The following is a 16,335-nucleotide window of genomic DNA, read 5'->3' on the forward strand; positions in this document are numbered from 1 at the left end:
GTTAAGCCAAGCCCCAGCGCCCTTACTTGTTGTTGAGTATAGGCGGGCTACACCTCTGGCAGTGGGGGCATTTTCGAGTAGATTCTGAGCGTTGGAAGAAGCAGTGACAGAATATAGCCTTTGTTGAACTTTTCCAGTACATTTCAGGTAGTCAGAGATATGTTTTTTTTTGTGTGGGACAGACCGTACTATAGTCTCACTGATTGAAGTGGTTGAAGAGCTCAAGAGACTGTCGATGATAGGTCGCAAAACAGGGAATCGGAATGGCAGCTTTGTAAAAGCATTGACCCAGGATGCAAGAAAGACTGGTTGTCTCAGTGACAGTATAGGAATCATTCCGAAACCGCCAATTCTGATGGGTAAAAAAGCCTGATGCCAAATCCTGTCATTAACCATGTCATAGCCTAAGAGGTAAGAGTAGGCTTCTTTGTTCTAAAGCCATGGATTTTAGAAGCATAAACTAGCAAATCAAAATGGACTGTCCGCGCCAAATGGTTAATTAAGGTTGGGAACGTAACAGCATCGTGATAACAGCATTGCACTCTGAACATCATCCAATTTGGTAAGCTGATCGCACAGTAAGAGCTTTGATTGGGCTATGGTCGCACACAGAGGACGTAACGAATGACATCAAACCAGTTGGAGAACTAAGGAAGAGTGCACCCTCACAAGACACAGGAATTCCATCAAACCCTTCAACAGCAGTCGAGAACGATGGAGAGAATATCTCCCACTTTTATCTGCTATAACCAGATTGATGGCTGAAAAGGTGTCCGTCAAGTCATGAAACGCAGCCAAACAGCTTTTTCCCCTCCCAGCAAAAATACATCATCCAGGTAGGCCAGTACGCGTACTTGAGAGTGGGAGTTTTGAATCTTAATTATTTATGACTGGATTAATAGCAGTGGCAAAGAAGAACAGGACTCAGAGTTAAAGTGCTAAAGTTAATATTAACAAGCTGAGAGGTCGCCAGAGCGGAGACGTGTGTTGCAGTAGAGTTTTAATAGATCGTTTGAGAATTGCAACGTCTCGTGACATATCTATAGTTGAAGTTGCGCAGTAGACTAGACCCACAAATTCGGTGAGTGTATTGTGCCTAGGTCGAGTTTTGCGTGTCGAGGAAGTCTACGAGGCTTTAGGAACGGCAGTTACAGCGATCACAGAGTATGTCTGAGCTGGGAGATGCCATAGCGACGTCGGGAAGCGACAGCGTTGCAGAGCAGGCGGCGTGACTGAACTATTGCGAGGAAACGTGGAAAGGGATGAGTTGGCAAGGAGATAGTGAGGAACGAGATCGGCGGCAAGACATCCAGTTTTCTCAGTTGATACAAGTTCTTTCTTTGTCAGAAAGAAGTTCCTAGTCAGTGGAGCAGCCACAGGGCGGAGGAAATCTACACGCGGAAGTGCATGAATTTCTCACGGAACCTGTCGAAGCGTCAAGAATGTCGGCACGCGAGGATGAACAAGTGGGAATGCCTCATGAACAAAGTCTAGTGGAAGAAGGATCTGAAGGACAAAAGCGTGAGTTCAGTGTTGGTGGTGAGTGGACAAGCCAGGTAGAGGAGGACAGAAAAAGCATTTCTCGAGACGGTCCGTGAGAATTGCTGGAGTTCAGTGAGTGGGATACAAGTTGTGCAGACGCCAGCTGCTGTCGTTAGGCGTGATCCCAAATACCGCAAATTGCAAGATGCTGATGATGTAGAACATAATCTGGCCGCGCTTGAGCGGTTTGCAACTACCTATCATGTATCTAACGAAGCTTGGGGAAAGCGGGTGGCACCCTGCCCTGCTGACTGAAAAAACACAGGCTGCTTACGCGTGTATGAATTTGGAGAAGATTGGTAATTACGACGAATTGAAGAAGGCCATTCTTCGTCGTTATGACATTACGAAGAGACATACAGGCAACGTTTCATGAGCTACCAAAAACTGCCAGAAGAGAGTTATGTCGAATCGGGCATCAAATTGAAAGATTTGTTCACCAAATGGATTCAACCTGGAGCAAAGGCAAAGAAAGAGGTGTGTGAGGTTATAATACTGGAGCAGTTGCTGGACGACATTCCTCCCGAGTTAAAGGTTTGGATGAAAAAAAAAGATCAGAAGACATTGAAAAAAGCATCTGAGATGGCAGACAACTACGTAGCTGCCGAAAAGGGCAACAAGGCTAGGAGAGTTTGCACTAACTGTGGCAAAGCAGGGCATATAGCTAGATTCTCTCGTGTATCGAAAGCAAAGACGGATCAGGAAACAGGTGGTGAGAAAGAAGAAGTGACAGAGGCAAAGACTGTGTCTGGAAAGAGCAAGAAAATCACGTGTTTCTCTTGTGGAGAGATAGGTCATTATGCTTCTAAGTACCCTCAGAAATTGAAGACAGACAAAAGTTCTAAGATTGAAAAGAAAGACTCTCTTTTTGCTCACTCAAGGAAGGCAAGCTACCGACTTTGCGAAAACCCAAGAAAATGGGCGGAGCCAATTCTTTCGTAGTTCGAGGTGATGTAGCCGGTTGGCCTGTTTCTATTTTATTTAATACGGGTTGCACACATACTACCTTGGTGAGGAGTGACTTTGTAAGTAGCAGCAAAATCAACCGCCGATCCCAAGTTCAAGTTAGCTGTTGTCATGGTGACGTGGGATTATATCCTACAGCCAACGTACGAGTGACCATTGATGGAAAGATTCATCATGTAAAGACGGGGGTTATGGCACATCTGCCACAGCCAGTACTACTAGGCCAGAATGTGTCAATATTACATAAGTTGGTTCAAGATAAAGTTAGACTCTGACGAGAACAAGAAGAAAAGGCCAAGCAAGAGAACAAACGAATGGTCAACAGTCAGGAAGAAGTGCTAGTCGTATAGTGTCAGATGACGAGTTTCAGAGACTAGTTATCGGTTTGGATGATAAAGTATTCCAAGCCGGCGGAAAGGTCAGAAAGAATCGTAAACAGAGGCAGTTAGCCAAGAGAAGGTTTACTTTGTTTGCGGATCAAGCCGATAGTGATACCCAAGCAGTCGAGCTTGAGTCGAGTGTGGGAGCATGGAAGACCAGCTCAGGGAAAGCTCAAGTCTCCATTGACGATTTAGTACAAGAATCGGAATCTGGTAAAGGAGATGCAAGTGATGATGGTGAGGGTCGTCCTAGTATTGTAGACACCAAGAAGCTCAAGCATCTACAGGCTAACGATCCAGCTCTCTCAAGGATCAGAGAGCAGGCTGAGAGTGACAAGGGAGATTGTGTCTGGCAGGATGGCGTACTGTATCGCCGGTGAAATCTTATGGGAAGCAAGGGAGTAGACGATATGGTGGTAAATAAATTAGTTCTTCCATTTCAGTGTCGGAAGTTACTGATGACGTTAGCATGTATTATTCCAGCCTCGGGTAACCTGGGACGCAGGAAAACTTTGAGTCGCATTCAACAACGGTTCTTCTGGCCAGCAATATCTCATGATGTTACAGAGTACTGCTGGTGCTGTCCAGCATGTCAGAAGTCGGTGAGTCGAAAAGCCAGGGACAAGGCACTAATGGTCTCAGTGCCTGTGGTTGACGAGCCTTTTAAACGAGTGGCTATGGATATAGTGGGTCCACTCAATCGCAGTCGCAGTGGGAATCGGTATATCCTGGTGCTGTGTGATTATGCAACCCAGTACTCAGAGGCAGTAGCGCTAAAAAGTATGGAAACAGTCCATGTGGCAGAGCAACTGTGGAAAATTTCCCCTAGAGTGGGAGTACCACAGGAGATAATGACAGATCAAGAATCTAACTTTACTTCTCAATTATTAAAGGAGGTCTACAGAATGGTAAGAGTAAAGCCCCTTTGCACAAGTACTTATCATTCGCTTACGTAAAGATGAACTTGTAGAGCGTTATAATGGTACATTGAAAAGGATGTTTAGGCGGTCAAAGAAAGAGCTAGGGAACTGGGACAAGATGTTGCCCTATCTTTTGATTGCATATCGGAAGGTGCCTCAAGCGAGTACCAGATTTTCGTCCTTTGAGTTGCTTTATGGTCGCAGAGTGAAAGTACCACTAGATATACTTAAGGAATCCTGGGAGGGAGACAAGAGATGCAGTGACAGTGTTGTTGAGTTTTTTTAAAGATGCGAGAGCGCATCGCAGCCATGAGGATCATAGTCATGAAAATCAGGTGGATTTACGGAGGAAGCATAAGTCATACTATGATCGTAGATCCAGAAACAGATCATTCAAAGAAGGGACAAGGTTTTGGTATTATTGCCATCATCTAGTAAAAAGCTTGCAGCAGAGTGCCAAGAACCGTATGCCATCAGTAGAAGAACGGATCCAGTAAACTATGAAGTAGACATGAAAGGTAAATGGAAGCGGTATCGAGTGCTTCACGTGAACATGTTAATGGCATGGCATAGCCCTGCGGGAAAAAACACAATGGACGTCTTGGAAGCCATTGTTCAAGATGAGGAAGATCTACCCGAAATCCCTACTAGTGACAGAGGACCAACTCACATAATAGCAGACGAATACCTCTCTGCTAAGCAACGTAGCAAGTTGAAGAATATTCTGGACAGATATTCAGCGGTCTTCAGCAATCTACCTGGTCATACAAGTGTTGTAGAACACCGACCTGACACTGGGTCCGCTAGACAAGTGAAGCAGAAACCCTATCGCACGCCCGGTCTCATAAGGGAGTGATCGAGAAGGAAATCCAAGGATGGTCTACCTGGATATTATTCAAGAATCTCAGAGTGACTGGTCTTTGCCTGTAATTTTTGTGCCAAAACGGGATGGCTCTATGCTATTCTGCGTAGACTCTATAGAATTGAACAAAGTGTCCAAATTTAACGCCTATCCTTTGCCTAGGATTGAGGATGTCATTGACCATCTAGAACCAGCAAGATACATATCCACACTGGATTTGACAAGAGGATACTTGCAGGTGCCTGTGAGTAAAGATTCGCTAGAGAAGACAGCGTTTGTCACCTCCAGTGGACTGTACGAATTCAAGAGGATGTCGTTCTAACTGCTTGGTGCCCCGGCAACGTTTCAAAGGCTGGTAAACAAGGTGTTGAGAAGCTGTCAGAGTTTTGCACTAGCGTATCTGGATGACATTGTCATATTTAGTGCTACATGGGAAGAACACTTGTTGCACCTGAAACAGATCCTCACACGCTTGTCAGGAGCGGGTATGACTGTCAAACGAGAAAAGTGCCAACTCGGGACACAACATGTTGTTTACCTGGGTTATGTGGTAGGAGGGGGTCAGGTTAGACCAACTGAAGACAAGGTGTGGCAATTAAAGATAGTACAAGGCCCTTCACTAAGAAGGATGTGCAGAGCTTTTGAAGTTTCACAGGATACTACCAAAGATTCATACCTAATTATGCTGTCATTGCAGCTCCTCTATCAGATTTGACGAAGAAGAGGCAACCAACATTGAAGGTCATGTGGTATGATGAAAGTGAGAAGGCATTCCCGAAACTAAAAGTAGCCCTATGCACTTATCCTGTTCTGACAAACCCAGTCTATGACTAATGCATTTTACGCAGAGATGCTTCAGAAAGAGGAATTGGAGCCGAATAACTGCAATATGTAGATGGGCAACGACGGACTATAGCATTTTTAAGCAGAAAGCTACAGCCAAGAGAACGCAACAATCTACCATCGAAAAAAGCGTTTGGCAATAGTCTGGGCGATCAAGAGTACCCATATTTGTGTCTATGGGAGAGAGTTTGACCTAAAGACGGACCATGCACCCTTGACGTAGCTGCACTGCATGAGGGACAGAAACCAAAAGTTGGCAATGTGGAATTTAGTGTTGCAGCAGTACCAGTTTCGGGTTACTCACTTTCCTGGGAAAGAGAATTTAGTGTGCAGATTGGCTGGCCAGAAGAGACTAAACTATTGTTTCATTTGCTTAGTTTAAACTCCTCGATAACGCGCAGTTTCTTAAGAAAGAAGGTATGTAAGGACAGATAGTGTTAGAGGTTAATATTAACGAGTTGAGAGATCGCAAGCGCGGGAGACGTATGTTGCAGTAGAATTTCAATAGATCGTTTGAGAATTGCAACGTCTCGTGACACCCTGCATGGAGACAATTAAGCTGGGTTTGCCATACATTTGAATTACATGGTTGTACAAGTAAGGAAAAGCAGGAGAAACTTGTTCCATGATCTGGTCACTGCTGACAGAATTGAACGGGTTTTTAACATTCGACTTCAAACTATCCAGTTGGGATTAGATTTCAAAGTGAGACTTATATGATGCACTGTCATCTCTGTACCACATTTCGTAGAACCACCATGCTGAATGGGACAGAAACTTTAGTAAACTCTTCCTTTTTGTGAACAAATAGTCCTGGCTGTAAGTCGGCGAATATATTCTCCGATGACAATGGGTCTCAAATCACAGTTTGGCTTGGGCAGAGCGATTAGTCTTGAAGAAGACAGAGGGTGGCAGCCACATCGGGCAATATTCCTTTAACAAAAGCCGAACAGGCAGAAAAAGACAATCCGAAGTATCCTCATTTTCCAGTAGCATTTTAAAATGCTCGAAACGCTAACTACTAGGATCAGCACCAGATCCACGTGAGCTTGTCTAATCGAATCGCAAAGTAACGATCTAGACAAAGTGATCGACTCACAACTAACATTGGGTAGGAGGGAAAGCGCTGGAGATAAGGGACGGTGTTTGGAGATCAACTTCCTTGCCGTATCCTCAGTGGACGGAGCCAGACCATTACTGGTTAGAATTCTAGACACACGTTACAACTGTCCACATCTCACTAGCCTCAGAGCATCTGCTTTTCTTGCGTTATCCCCAGTAGTGGATGACCTGCCAGGAGAGAGGCGCGCAGGCAAATAAGATCCGACCAATTCAAGCTGAGAAACTGGTGGTAAGCAGCGTTTACGTCACGTAAACCACGTTTTCCTCCCCTTGCCAGAGGAGTGAGAAGCATGCGAGGCAGTACTAGTAGAAACAGGAGTTTCCATGCTAACTCATCAGACGGATCATCACGAATCTTTCCAAGTGCTACGATACAGCAATCTTGGAAACGTGCTTTGACTGTAGGATGGATAGTTTGGACAACTCTGGAGGCGCAGCTTTCACAATGTCATCTACTGTAAGATCTCGGCTGTTCTTCCACGCAGTAGTTTCCGGATCCAGATTCACGTTCTGAGAAAGTGCGGAGTCCAGGAACGTCGTTGATGAAACGGGTGTGGGTGGAGTACCAGCGGAAGAAGCTTGAGAAGAGATGTTATCTTTCATATTCCCGGAGTAAGGTGTGAAAGAAACACGCTTCCTCTGTTCTTGATTAGACCGTTTATGCTGAGATCTGCATCGAGCCAGTTTCAAAAACCAGTTCCTGCAGAAAGAACATTGATGAAGACGCAAGTAAGCGATAAAATCAGCCGGAAGGAGATTAGGATTGTGAACTAGCAGAATATAGCAAAAAACGCGCTAGCTGAGCGGTGCCAGACACTCTGCAGGACTAGATTCAGAACGAAACATCGAGCGACAGAGGGAGAAACAGCAAAAGGAGCAGACGCAAAATTTGAATCTCACGCGGTCATTATCCGGGGTCTGTCTGCCGGTCTGTCTGTCTGTCTGTTTACATGGCTGTCTGTTTGTCTTTCTATTTGTCTGTCTGTCTGTCTTCTGTTCGTGGTCTGTCTGCCCGTTTGTCCGTCTGTCTGTCGGTACAGGTCTGATTTATTGTAAATAGTTAAATTTAATTATATAATTATTACTTACCAAAAGAAAACACTTAGAAACAAGCATTAGTATACACTACACGTATAAGATTAGACTTAAATCAACCTTATTTGTGCACTTTGTGGTAAACTCTTTGCTGTACTATTAACTATTTTTTCTAAACAGGCGCTTTTATTATGAGTGAGGTAGTTGTCACTAAATACTTTGGAAGCAAAAAGAGCAAAAGTTACAAATACGTCTTCATCTGTATCAGTGGGTACAACTTCGTCATGTGGGGACACAGCATTGCCGATGCGGCGTGTCGTTCCGACATCGATAACGCAGCCATTGTTGGTTATCAGGTTTGGGAATTCTTCGATCCTGTATTTGGATCAGCAATCGTATTTTTTAGGATCTTGTCAGGTTGTTTATTTATTTCTCTTGCTTTTCATTCAAATGATTCTCCAGAAGATGAGAACGCTGAACCACAATACGATCGTTTTCACACTCCCATTAATAGAAACGATGAAGAAAACATTGTGGGAATAATTAAGTTTATGACAAGCAATCGAAACGTCCGAAAACAAACTCTAACAATTTTCAATGATCCTGAAGCCACTACTACTGACCTTTATTTCTCTGCACAAACTGAACGCTTTCATCGCAACACTATTCGAAGCTATTACGGGTCTGTTTTCGTCGTCCTGTTTGCTGTCGTTCCTTTTGTTACTTACGACACACTCGCTCGTCATGTCGGAAAGCCACAAGATAGTAAACCGAAATATGCCGTGGAGCTTACCATAAACATATTGTTGATTGTTTTGAACGGATGGTATATCATTTCATGTGGATGGTGTCCGAAAAAAAAGAAAAATGGTGATAATACAATGAAGTCGAACACTGCTAACTACGCATGCAACTTTTGCAAAAATATTAAAGAGACATGGAAAAAGAAGTTCCACTTTAATGCAGAATTCTGGATATTTCTCGTTTTCACTGTTTCGGCTATTATCTTTAACATATTATTGGCTAAAGTTGAAGGCGGACAAGATCTTGCAACAGACATTACTGCCATTATCGCTGTTATTTTGCAGTCTGTGTTTGTCTTCTGGACAGCTCTCGTTCCTAGTACGTTGGAGTTAACGTTATTACGACGAGGACACCGCCATCATAGCTTCAGTTGTCTGTTATTATCCCTACTGTTTGCAATCACTGTGGGTGCACTAGCCGTTGACATAGAGAGAGAGCATTTCGGTTCTACTGTTCACCATTACTCGTTTCTTAGAGCTTTAGCACCCCTGATGGTTGACTTTCGAGTTCACGCTGCTATTCTAACGTACAGTGTGCTGTCAGAATTTTTTCAGCAACGATTTACGAAACGTGAAATTAAAGACAAGGGAATATTCGAACAAGTAAGTGGCTCGTTGACAGAAGAACCTGAATGTTTCAGGACTGGATGCAAACGAGACGACTGCAAAGTGTTCTGGAAATGCACAAACAACAAGTGTAATTCTGGGGCTTACTGCAACAAGTGCTTTACAAACTTTATCGTAAAACTCGGCTTTTGTCCCACTTGCTCTCTCAAAGTGGATTCGGACTCGTGTCAAACACCTCCGCCATTACGACCACCTTCGTCATCATCGCAAACATCTTTGCTGGATGATGTAGGTGAAGTGCCCCATTATGGAAGCGGCGTGATTTGACTCATACATGTATGACGTTGCTTTGCCGGTTTGAATTCGGACTGGACTGCTTTCTAGCCTAGATAAGCAACACGTTTTAATTACAAGCTGTTTATTTAGTTCGTGTTTTAGCTTGCTACGTGATGTTTATGCGCTGCTTTTAGTAAATGGTTATCAAACATTATTCGTCTGTAAATGTATGTATCATATACATGGCAAATACTAGCGTTTCTGTTCAGTTCGCGCGAAAAAGAGGACAATAAATCATAAGCGGACTAGCCTCGCCTCAGACATAGTGTGGATTGCAGCCCCGGATGCAATCCACACTGCGTAGGGGTTCTGGGTGTCAGGATCCTCCTATTCAACGACACACCCACCACAGCCGCATGTTGTATTTTGTGCTATATGCTAGGAATTTTACCCTAATAAAGATTGAAGGTTGATTGAAGTGAGTTTGCTAATTCCATAGTTCCTGGTTGCATTTAGCTCATATGGGGCGTGGCTAATTACACTTGGACTCTTCTTTAAAAATTCGGTATCCGTGCCTGATAAATTCAAAATCCAAGCAACATAACTCAATGGCATTGGCTGTGTTTCTACTGTAGCGCTTAATTGATCAAATAATTCAACCGGTTGAACAAGTGATGTAAGCTAAACTGGTTTACCTAAACGATTGACCTGTTTCCACCTGCGTCGTTAAGTCTTAAAATTAATACCCAATAGAATGTAAGAGTCGAGACCTCAAAGGAAACTTTCCAGACCCTCTTTCTGCCAAAAGGGAGGGGCTGGCTGCGCGAGATTGGCTAATCTAAATTGCGTAGTTTATCGTGGAGTTAGTGGAAAGACAGGCTAGCCTTTGTTATTTCATTAGCTACAATTTAAATTATTGTAGCTGCCGAAACAAATCGTGTCTAGAGATTGTTAAAAAATTGTAATTAAGTTGACACACAGTGTACTAGCATACTATAATTGCCGAGCGTAGGGAGACGCCTAATCCGGGTCCTATATGGCTATTTAAAAACAAAGTAGGGAAGGCTCCGTACTTTAAGCTAGTGCTTGAAGAAATAGGGGTCGAAACTTTTGCAAACAAGTACTCATACTTTACATCTGAAACTAGCCTAGCACAATTAGATCGCTACTATCCAAGCAGCCACCTTGAAGGCAAACAGAGTGAAGTAGGGATTTAATTGTGGAAGATTGGTTTCAGATGTATGAGTACTTGCCTGCGAAAGTTTTGACCCCTATTTCTTCAAGCACTAACTTAATGAAGGTGTCTGCTCACGATTCACCGCGCACGCGCAGACACACCCACGCAAATTTGAAATCGTGTCTTCAAGCACACATTTATTCATTTACCAGTTTGATATAACTTGCTGTTGAACGACAAAGCTATTCTCGATCTTTTTCCTTGTTGCACGTGAACCAAAAATGAGTGGCGCACAGAGCGAGCACTAGCGCGATGGCATCCTGACAGATATCTACCATATGAAGCTGTAGATTAGCTGATCAGTGTACCGACTCATACATCTGACTTGTAGGTGTGGCATAGGCTATTCCTCAATTCTAGCCAGCTGTTGCAGCTACCATGTAAAGATAGATGCACAATATGTGTTGCAGGCGGCGTCCAGCACCTCTCCATGGCTTAATTCAAGCTCGAAAAGCTCTGTGCTCCACCCATTTCCGGGTCCCGTGCAACTAGAAAACCGAGAAAGCGCTTTGTCGTTCAACAGCAAGCTATTTCAAGATGGTAAATGGTAAATGTGAACGTAACACACTTGTCGTTAGCTTTCCCGAAATGTCAAGTACGAGGAGCAAAACTGCGCCATGGCGGACAAGAACGCGATTCGCCTTTCTTTTTATACAAGGAATAAGGACTGTATATATGTCATAGAACGTAGTTCACCCTAAGATCTTCCCTTGTTTTGATTCGTTATGACACAACTTGAAATTGTGGTACGTTCAAGTTTGAGTAGGTGTATTTGCGCGTGCGCTGTGAATCGTGAGCGGGCACCTCAGCCATCCCTACGTAGACATTTTTTATTCTTGTGCATGCCTGCCTTTTTTTTATAGAAACATTGTTACAAATCCGAGAATTAATTGCCTAGACCGCTACGTTAATGCTGCTACTCTAATACTATCTAGAGAAGGTTCATTAGTACACATACACAGGCAATGTAAGTCTCGCGCAGCCAGCCCCTCCCCTTTTCGGCTTTCTCTAGAGTCACTTGATTATGATTTAGGGTAATCGCGTGTGTGTTTCAGTCCCAGGACTCGTACTTTCTCTTCTATGTACTGCATCAATTAGAAAGAACCCGGTCTCTATCACACGCACAATTACACGTATTCTTCGAATATCTTGTAAGGAATGCAGAGATCCTGTTTGCGGGCCCACGCAGGAAACGGAGAATATTCCGTGTTCTGGAAATGCAACGCTAGAGACGAATGTGATTGCGGTTACTGCGACAATTGCTCTAGAGAGTTTAGCGTTAAAGTCAACTTTTGTCCACTTCGGCTCCAAAGGAGTTTACGACGGAAAAACACAGACAAAACGAGACTACACCCTAGTGACGGTATGAGCGGACGCTAGCGAGTAAAATTTCTAATCTGTTTAATCTAGAGCTGCGACAATTAGCTCTTATGTAGATGACGTCACTTTGCCAGTTTGAATTTAGACTGCTTTTTAGCCTATATCTTTAAGCATCACGTTATAATTAATTATACAAACTTTAGTTTATATGATGTTTGGTAAATGCATGGTTAGCAAACATTTATCCGTCTGCGAATTGTCTAGGTAATACACGGCAAGTGCTCATGCACGTTTCAGTTTTGTTCCCGCGGCAGGTTACCGAGGTCATATGAGAACAATGACTTCGTTATTTTATTAGAAATCTGAATCTATAACAGTTGCAGTTGCCGAATTACGCACTAGTCTCGCGCAGCCAGCCTCTCCCCTTTTTGGCTTCCGATGGCAACAGAAGCCAAAAAGGGGGAGGGGCTGGCTGCACGAGACTAATTAGCACCTTCTATACACTCTACGTCGACTCTAGTACGTACAATTTTCTACAACGTTAATTTACGCGTGTCAGAGGCTTTCAGTTAATTATATGTCTGTCTCCTCTTGCATAACAAAAGAAAAACATACTTTGTTCGCAATTAATTTCGCACGTGAGATCGCGCAGTGCACGTGAGCACAGAGGAAGGCTTGGCTCGCGAGGCTAGCGTGGGAGTCAGAGCCATATATAGAGAGAGTTGCGACAACCCGTATCAGAGGCGCCATTTTGTTTCCATGCGCGCTACGTAAAAAATCTGTCTAAAATCATACTAAGCTACTACTATTTCTACATTAAAGTGAGTTTTATGTTGCTACTTGTTGCAACTATTGGACTATGATTTACTTCTTCAGAAGCTCGATTTGTGTCGTTTCCTGATCATCGTGGTTTCGAGTGAGAGCGCTACCGAAATACAGAGATTCCAAATGAGCCGTTTGCAAGATTTCAGTTGTTTCTGTCAATGTTTGCACTGCAGGAGAGACGTTGTATTGTTCAAACAACCGATCTGAACAGTTCTGACGCTTTTCAAGGAAAACCTCGCGCTTTGGCCTCGAAATTCCAACATTTATAACCGTGTTGTTCTGTACACGTTTCTTTCTGCAATGAAATGGTATAAATAAAACGATGGCTCATCATCAGAAGCTCAAGTTACAAAAGGTATAAATGCGATGCTTAATCACATGTTACACAAGCACACATGTATACTCATGCACACATTTGTTGACTGGCTAGAGTTGTGTTTCCATACAAGGGCATTCATTTTCATTTCAATTTTTTGACTAATTTTCTCATTGTCATGCTCTTGCTTCCTAGTTCACCTTGACTCTGATTCTTTACTTTCTCTAACTCCTGTTTTCTTTTACGTTTCATCTGTTTGCATAGAATGTGTAAGCGAACAGTCAAGTACTTTGATAGTAGCTTCTGCTTGATATTATGACAATTGAGGAACAAATCATGTACTGTTATTTCTTCAGCCTTGTCCAACAATAATCTTTTCACATTTTTTGATGTCATCAACACTGATTCATCGAAGTTTCTTAGCATGACTTCTACTTTGAGCATCATAGAGAATGCTTTCTCTGATACCTGAGTAAGGCATCCTTGCTTATACTCTTTTAGAATAGTGAACGTTGCTGAGTCTTGATCACTTAGATCACAGCTGGTCACTTCCACAAAACAACCTGTGCAGATTTCTTCATTTTTCTTTATGCTGTGTAGGCAGTATCCTACAAGGTAATATAAGCTGTTCAACTCAGCCTTCTGAATGTCATCTATGCAATTTGCTTCTGATATTTCCACTTCTAAATCTTTCAGATCCAGTTCAGTGCTTGGTAGCTTCAATGGCTGGTCAAGAAAGTCAATTGCTATGTCTCTATCATCTTCTTGGTAGTTTCCTTGATATGCATGAGGTTGTTTCAGGAACTGTGCAATGCAAATGACTTTTAATGCGTATTTAAATGCCAGTGGTGAAGGAATACGATTTTTTAGCCTGACCAAACTAAAAAGATTTTCAAGGCAATCTTGAGTAAGACGACTTGTCAAAAGGAACTTGTATCCCATTGAAAGCAACTCCTCTTGGATACCAAGAACACTGTTTGTAGACATTACAATCCCTGCTTGCACGGGTTTCCAGTCATTTTTATCTCCAATTTTCATGCTTTGTACTAAGTTGATAATAGACGTAAGAAATATTAGAGCTTCTTCATATTTATCACAATTCAATCTGCTTAGTGCAACTGCAGGGTACCTGCTTGTCATGAAATCAAACCACCGGTTAAACACATCCAGAAACCAAGCAGTAGAAAGATATTTGTTTCCTCGGCCTTCTTCTTTCACAAGGTATTGAAGTCCAGAGCTCACTGACTTACTAAACAGATGCAGTGCATGTGATACTTTCATTTTCTCAAAATGTGATGGAGAAATAGTGGCGTTAGTTAGCTTTGGTGCTAATTTTAAATCATGATGGTTTTCAAACTCTACTAGATCTTTTACAGGTGTAATGGACACAAAACTACAGTTCAAGTTGTTTGCTTTAACAACATCATCAGGTAGAGTGATGACTTTGCCACTAACCAAATCTGCCTTAAGATTCTTTATTAGGTGAGGAACATCAGCGAGAAAATATAACCATTTGGTTGGACTTTGAGGATGTACTACTTTGCTAACAGTATTGCAGTGTCTTCCAGTAATGAGGCCAGAGCTTCTCCACAGTGCTCGGTTTGCAGATCCCATGTCACTAGTCACAGCTATGACATGTAAGCCTATCTTTGCAGCACATTCAATAATTTCCAGCACAATTGGTTTCATTAGAGTTCTGTCAGTGGAGTTTCCTGTGAAATGGTATGCTACTGTCTGTTTCCACCGTGATGACAGTCCTTCCAACATAAACACAAGAGCATGCATGAGTGGCAGTACCACAATGACCAGGCAAAGTCACATTCCCAAGCAATTGTCCACTACTTGCATCATACTCAATACTAGGTGTAATGGACATTTCATCTAATGTGAGACAGCAGACTCTTTCCTCTTCACACAAATCATTTACCTTCACTGCTAAGTATTCAAAAACTTGGTTGAGTATGCCGGGCTCAAATAGAACTGTTTCCATTCGTCGTTGAAGAGTTCGAAGAGATGGTAAAGGAAACTGCTGTTTTAAAAGTAAGTTATATCCTGTGGCTCCACATGCAAATCGAAGTTGTAAGGCTTTTTTCACTGTGACAGATGACCACCGAATTCCTCGCATTCCTCGGGACAATGCTAGCAGCTGATCTTCAGCAAAAAGTTTTTTAATCTTTGATTCTTGACTTGCCATTTGCTTAGTAAGTGCATTATTTCTTCTTGTAATTTTATGCAGTTTGGCTCTTGAAATTTGTAATTTGGCTTTCAATTTTACGACTTCTCTAGCTGTTGTAGAGGAATCAATTGAAAGGGTATTAGATTCATCCACATCTATATCTAGATCTGCCACACTGGTTTCATATGCTACAGAGTCATGTCGAGTTGCCTCATCATCATTGGAATTATGTTCAGCTGTACATTAATCAATTGAGATAGATTAGTTAACTTGCATTAATTGTACTTGGTTCTTCATAGTAGTAATTTAAACAATTGAAAAATGAAAAACAATCCCAAGATTGAAGAAACTTCTACTAAACTTTGAAATTATGTCTACATGTGTGCCTGTTGTCATTATTGCGTGTGTGTGTTCTATCATGTGTAATTTGCAGTTTTCTTTGTAGTTTTATAAATATAGTACAGTTGATTGAGATGTTATTAATTAAGTGAAGAACAATTCATGCACTGATATAAACGTGCGAACTGTTGCATAGTGACTTACATTTTGAAAATGGTTCTGGTGAAACACCACTGATTGAGTACATGTGGTCTCTCAAGACCAGATTCACTTGCTTGGAAATGTCCACTGGATGTCTTGCTAATGGTGATTTTCTAATACGTTGATGTCGTTCCTTGTGAGGAAATGTGGTTGGAACAGCGTTCCACTTAAGTTTTCTTTTTCCATCAGCCCTTCTGCACTCAAATTGTGATTCATCAAAGTTTGCCTTCAAAATGATGAAAATTCCATGTACTTATGGAGGAGACTATCATCATTATTTAAAAAAATGTGCACAAGTGGACCAACTTAGCATGTAGCTGCCAGACATACCATCTAGGCAGTTCAAGATCTGAGTCTACTAGAACCAAATCCGCTTTGGCCGACATCACAACGCGTATCTACTGTACCTTAGTGTGTGAGAAACACGATAAACGTTACGGTATTTATGTACCTCGCACAGGAGCGCATATGGCGATGCTATCCAGTTCTTGCGACTTACTCTAGCCTCCCAAACATTTCTTCTGGCACGATCCTTAGGGAACCGAAACATTTTGAATCCATTTTCTGATCTATTACTACAGTTCCAAGCGCAGCAGTTAACCATA

The 16,335-nt window shown here is 42.4% G+C and overlaps 3 protein-coding genes across 3 annotated transcripts; 2 read left to right on the forward strand and 1 right to left on the reverse strand.

Moving 5' to 3' along the window:
- Window positions 1-691: 691 nt before the first annotated feature.
- Window positions 692-3,518, forward strand: LOC134178766 (uncharacterized). Its single transcript, XM_062645658.1, has one exon. The coding sequence runs from the start codon at window positions 1,915-1,917 to the stop codon at window positions 2,482-2,484; it is 570 nt and encodes a 189-aa protein (XP_062501642.1). The 5' UTR covers window positions 692-1,914; the 3' UTR covers window positions 2,485-3,518.
- Window positions 3,519-6,981: 3,463 nt separating this feature from the next.
- Window positions 6,982-9,616, forward strand: LOC134178354 (uncharacterized). Its single transcript, XM_062645220.1, has 2 exons — window positions 6,982-7,551; window positions 7,851-9,616. Exon 2 carries the CDS (start codon window positions 7,862-7,864, stop codon window positions 9,365-9,367), a length of 1,506 nt encoding a protein of 501 aa, XP_062501204.1. The 5' UTR covers window positions 6,982-7,551; window positions 7,851-7,861; the 3' UTR covers window positions 9,368-9,616.
- A 3,002-nt stretch (window positions 9,617-12,618) lies between these two features.
- Window positions 12,619-14,645, reverse strand: LOC134179075 (uncharacterized). Its single transcript, XM_062645978.1, has one exon. The coding sequence runs from the start codon at window positions 14,626-14,628 to the stop codon at window positions 13,159-13,161; it is 1,470 nt and encodes a 489-aa protein (XP_062501962.1). The 5' UTR covers window positions 14,629-14,645; the 3' UTR covers window positions 12,619-13,158.
- Between the last annotated feature and the right edge of the window lie 1,690 nt (window positions 14,646-16,335).

This window comes from Corticium candelabrum, chromosome 4, assembly GCF_963422355.1.
Source record: "Corticium candelabrum chromosome 4, ooCorCand1.1, whole genome shotgun sequence".
Taxonomy (NCBI): Eukaryota; Metazoa; Porifera; class Homoscleromorpha; order Homosclerophorida; family Plakinidae; genus Corticium; species Corticium candelabrum.